Below are 6,000 nucleotides of genomic sequence, written 5' to 3' on the forward strand. Positions count from 1 at the left end.
AATTGAGTATTTTGTTTGGTGATTAGAGATTGAACTAAAATTTTAGCTCCGAACACAAAATTGCAATTCCTTCGTTACCTTTAAAAAGTGGGGACACGTGAAATTGAAATGTTTGAGATGGAAACTGAAATTTTTATAGCATTTCTTTTTAGTAATACTCTCATTTAACTTTTTAAATTCTAAATTTATTTGTCAATTTTCATATTTATCTTAAATATATTAAAGCATAACTTAATTTAGCACATTTTACACCAAAACTTAATTCAATTTCTGTCTTTTAATCTCAATCTCCTTTTTAAACAGGCTAAATCAATGCAATTTATATAAATATCAAAGAGAACCAGAATATAATAAAATGTCAAATATTGTATTTGTATAATTTAAAGTCCTATTTTATTTATGAGAAAAAGACAAATAAATTATTGATCTTTTGATCCATAGACATTTAAGTTATCGAGGATTTGAAAATACATTTAAATCTCTAACCTTTATAAAATCTGGACATATCGATCACTTATGTTCACTTGGATCTGTCAGACCCAATAAAAAAATCGAGCGTGATACTCGTTGTACTAACCTGGTTGATACAGATGCACACGTGAATAAATTTTTAAAATAAGATAAATTAAACCTAAAGATCGATATGTCCAAATTTTAAAAAAATAAAAAACTTAAATATATTTTTAAATTTTCAAAAATTTAAATATCCATATATCAAAAAATCAGATATCAATTTGTGCTTTTTTCTTTATTTAATCACATCATTTACCCTCCATATTCCGATATATAATTATGGAAAGAAAAACTTGTAAGGCAAAGGATTATTGTTGATAATTAACATCATTGATTCTAGGGTGACGTGTTATCAACCAGGATATAGTAAAATAATATATCCGGAGGATTTCGTCACTGGGTACGTCATTGACCTTCAATTAAATGACGTATGTAAAATGTGGAAGGTAATGTGTGTTCCATTCATTGGTTCATATTGTGTGCTGATTATATCAACTATCCAAAACGTTGTGAAAAAGTCAAAATTTGTGAACAAAGAAGAATTAGAATGATTTTTAATTTTGTATAGTTATTTAATACATAGAAAATGATGTTTGTGTCATTTTTGTGTATTTTTTATATTATAAAAATGAAAAACATATAAAAAAATATAGATAAAATAAATAAATAAATTTATACACCATAGTGTGTGCACCAAAAATAATATACATAACATCCTAATAAAACCAAAATAGTTAGAATAGCTTGGGTGAGTAAATGATTTTATATTAGTGTCACATGGGGCATGATAATGGCATATATGTCCAGGTGATGAGTAGTGAGTGATGAAAGGAAGTGACGACAAAATGAGAAGCGACGACTTTTCTTCTATTTGTTTGCACTCTTTTTCTTCCTGCCGAATAGTTAGAATAAAAAAAGATAATGATTGCCTAATAACAATAATTTTAATAGAATAGTTATTCTTAGCAATGCAATAATAAGCAAGGACTTATCAACTATATTATCGCAATAGTAGGGCTATTGATCCACTACGTTTACGATGAAAGCGAAGGCGTATTATTTAGTCAAAAGGTTTTTCATGGTGACAAGTTAATTAAAATTATACTATTTAATTATTTACTATCACTATATTAACAAAAATAGTTAATATAATTAAGATGATTATATGAAAGATTTTATAACTACAAGACAACAAGAATGATTTTGCAATAGTGAAATAGAAAAGAAAAGGAATACATGTTAGGTGCAAGAATACATCTCGAATGAAACAGTCACATTAAGAAATCAAATGAGAACCCGTGAGTTGCGGTTGTTCTGGAAGTGTTTGAGCAAGTCGCAAGTAGAAAAATGAAGTTATTAAGGTAGCCTTTGGTGAAGTGACAGATACTGAAAGACTGAAATTGAGAGACTGAGACTAAGAGATAGAGACTGAAATAAATTTTAGTATTCTGTTTGGTGACAAGTGAGAGAAAAAATTGAAACAATAATAAAATTCTAATTTAATTTACACAAAGGATAAAATTGGAATTAATTAATTAAAATGAAAGTATTTTAGGTATAAAATGTTATTAAAGTTTCAGTCTTTGTTTCTAAAAATATCAGTCCCCCTGTGTCCCTATATTTTGGAGGCACTGAAATACTAAAATTTTGAGGACAGAAACTTTAGTATCAGTCTCTAAACCAACAAACATGATACTGTATCTCAGTCTCTTAAGCAAAACAAACGCTACCTAACAGTACATATCGTGAAACATGCATTTCAAAATTAGTTACTTCTTAATTAATTTAGACTACTATTTTATTAGATTTGACTAGCTTCGTGTTTACCTTACCTTTTCCATTGCACTAAGGGTTGAATTAAATCTACCTTATATCTTTTTATGGATTGAAATGATATACCTACAACCTGGTATTATTTACACACATTGTTTAAAAATCTAAGCAAACGATTTCAGTAAGAATTTTTTCTTGGCTTATGGGTCTGGTGATGTGATTTATTACTAATATGACTCAACCACATATTCCCAACAGACAAAAGAAATTCAAATCATAAAAAATAGTGGGGCATGGACAAGCACAAGTGATTAACATACTCATATAGTAGTAGTTATATGTGGAGGGGGACAAAAATTAGAGGAACATTGATGAACTTGATACGTCAGTCCAAAGGAGAATGACATGTGCCTTGGCCTGCTGGTTAGATTAGATTAACACGGTCCATAACGTGTTAATCAATTCATAGGTAATGTAATCAATCTTATCTTCTTCACCCGTGTGACATCATTTCATTGTTTTTTTTTTAATGATCATAAATAAACAGACTCGATGAAAACGTGTAGTGGAACCGAAACGAACTACCCCCAGCTTCTAAAAACGACAGCTCTGTAACATGCATGAATGGACGGCCACGATGGTTCTTCTCATCACCACCACTAACACGTGGCAGTGGATATCAACGTCAACTAAACGGTGTCGTTTGTTGCACCGTCCTCGGCATTATGTGGGACACGACATGACTTGACTTGTCACTACGCTGGCCGTGTGGCCATGTTAGACTTGCTCCCGCTATATGCATGATCATTGCTTTTAATTTAATTTATTTCCTTTTTTAATATTTAATTTTGACATTAATCATCAGTATTTATTCTAATCACCGTCACTGTTTATAAAATTAAAGTATGTGCTCCAATAGAATTGGATTAAATATATACTATATAGCCAGCTCAACACATCCAATGCTATGAAGATTAGTAGATTACATTCATCTTAATTCTTATCCATTGTGTTTAGCTTCTAATAAAGACTTGTCATTTACAGTGTGAAGGAATAATTATATCCGAAATGCAATTCCCATGTTAGTTACACGTCAGCGATTGCAACTTCCAGGAATGTGTTGACCAGCTGGTGACGCAACATAACGTCACCCACAGTAGCTGTGACGCAATAGAGCGCATAACCGCCGTTGACGTTAGAGTCGTCTCTTCTCTCTCCAGACACCAAAACTGTCTTTATATTTCCACCTCTACCCTCCATTACAACCCCCTTCTCCTTCGCTTCCTTCACGAACCTCCTTCTCTCTACGATGCACCAAGCAATCCCTTATAGAACCTGGATCCATGCGAACACACGTGACTCACGTGACCTTCCCCTCGCAGTGCGGGGGGCAGGTGTGGATTCTGCCAGCGTGGCAAAGTTAGTTTCGGAGAACGCAGTGATAGTGATTGGGAGACGTGGATGCTGCATGTGCCACGTCATCAAGAGGTTGTTACAAGGCCTTGGAGTCAACCCTCCAGTCTACGAGGTGGACGAGCACCACGAGGCCGCCGTCGCCGCACACCTGGGCGCTGCAACGGTGCAGTTCCCGGCGGTGTTCGTAGGAGGGAAGTTGTTTGGAGGGTTGGAAAGAGTGATGGCGACTCATATCTCAGGTGAATTGGTTCCAATCCTAAAGGATGCTGGCGCTTTGTGGCTTTGACTACCTAATTCCTCTTTCTTTTCCTATAATTACTACTACTTTTCTTCTTATCAAGAGAGGAATTAAGTTAATTGTACCAAAATTTTGTTAATTAGTTCTTCTCACTCTTATCATAATAATTACCTCTTTTCTTTCTTTTACTTTTCTTCAATCTCTTAAGTAGCTAGACAAGCAAGATAAGGGACTTTATATACATAAGTTTCTTTTGACAACAAACTAGTTTAATTTTCTCTTGTTTAAGTTGGATTACACTCTTAATCCTTTTGTTTCGATCTTTGAGTTTCACGTTAACCCAGGTAACAACTGAATGCATTAAGGCATTAATATAAGGATTTTGGTTGAATTTTTTGAATAATCGTCCTTATATACAAATCTGGATTGAGAATAGGTGAGTAAGTGAAGTGAGATAGAGTTTGAAAAGGAGTAGAATTGTTATTCAATTATATGTCTTGGGTTTTATTTTCTTCAATTTCCAAGTACTGATCGATCTAAATATGTTTTATGTGTTGATTAATTGTTAATATGTTATACATATAAATTCTATACTTTTACTTTTTGTTGGGAATAAGACACAATTCCCCCTTGAGAAAACACCTTTGACAGAGAAATAAAATAGACACAATCACAACACAAGAATTTAACGTGGAAACTCCAATTACCGGAGAAAAAACCACGGCCGTTGTCAAATGACAACCAGAGAATATCACTATGTGAAAATTGTTACAACACATAGACTTCTTTCTCTCACCGGCACCCCAGTACACCCACACTCTTTCAAAGCAAATATCTAACTACACCTCACAACACTCTCTAATCAAAGAGTACAGAGGAAAAGAAAAATCAGATACAAGCTTAAAGTGTTTCTGACTGGTGCAAAAACAAATGGAGAACTTAGCCTCATATTTATAGCCTAGGCCACCCACTCCATTTGCTATCCTAAGCAATGTGGGACTAATTCAACCAAATCCTAACAATCTCCACCTTGATTGAAATAGTCACACATCTTCAGCTTCCATTGTCAACACCGACAATTCTTTGCTGCCATTGTCTATACCGACAATCATAGTTCAGAGAACTATCATACTCCACCATGAAAGTATACTCACTTGGAATTAGACCACTCCAAGCATTTCGCCTTGGTACAGATCGAAACCTTGCTGAAAATTCATGGTGCAACTTCCAAATTGGCTTTTCCTGGAAGTTCTTCAGCCATCGACCTAACTCCGCCACACACCTTGCATCTCAACGCCAACCAATGCCCGTGTGCAATTGTGGACCTGATTGCCACAACTCATCCTTATCCATGGCAGTGCGGTAATACCATGAGGATACTTCTTGTCTTCTAGAGAACATCATCTTCTCTCATAGAGAGAGCAACCAGAGATCTTCTCCTTCAACGCCTTGTGCAAACCTGATTGTATCAACACATCCTTGACTTGTATTTGCCACAAGCCAAAATTGATTCTTCCATCAAAATTTTCTATTTCAAGCTTCACAGCACTTGAATATCCTGACATTGTTGCAACCGTATACTGGAATAGTATAACTCAACTGTAGACCGTGCACTAGGAAGGGTCCCCAGGAAAGAGAGGTGGGTCACAATGGACACACTTAAATACCAAGTTTACACCCACACTCTTTCAAAGCAAATATCTAACTACACCTCACAACACTCTCTACACCCAGGCTCCTTTTGCATCTTGTAATCTTTTCTTCAGTCTGGCTAGTATGATTTTGTTGGCTGCCTCGGCTTGTCCATTGGCTTGCGGATGTTCTACCGAGGTGAACTGTTGTTTGATTTTCATACTGGCTACTAGGCTTCTAAAGGTAGAGTCGGTGAACTGGGTTCCATTATCTGTAGTAATGGAATAAGGTATCCCATATCTTGTGATGATATTTTTGTAGAGGAACCTCCGACTTCTTTGAGCGGTGATGGTGGCTAATGGTTCTACTTCTATCCACTTTATGAAGTAATCTATTCCCACGATCAGGTATTTGACTTGTCCTGGCAC

General features: G+C 35.0%; 1 protein-coding gene across 1 annotated transcript; it reads left to right on the top strand.

Annotated features, from left to right (window-relative positions):
• The first annotated feature begins 3,595 nt into the window (after positions 1–3,595).
• On the top strand, positions 3,596–3,988 carry LOC112714533 (glutaredoxin-C9). The gene has a single exon (XM_025766149.3). The coding sequence runs from the start codon at positions 3,596–3,598 to the stop codon at positions 3,986–3,988; it is 393 nt and encodes a 130-aa protein (XP_025621934.1).
• Positions 3,989–6,000: the final 2,012 nt, after the last annotated feature.

Source organism: Arachis hypogaea, chromosome 10 (genome assembly GCF_003086295.3).
Source record: "Arachis hypogaea cultivar Tifrunner chromosome 10, arahy.Tifrunner.gnm2.J5K5, whole genome shotgun sequence".
Lineage (NCBI taxonomy): Eukaryota > Viridiplantae > Streptophyta > Magnoliopsida > Fabales > Fabaceae > Arachis > Arachis hypogaea.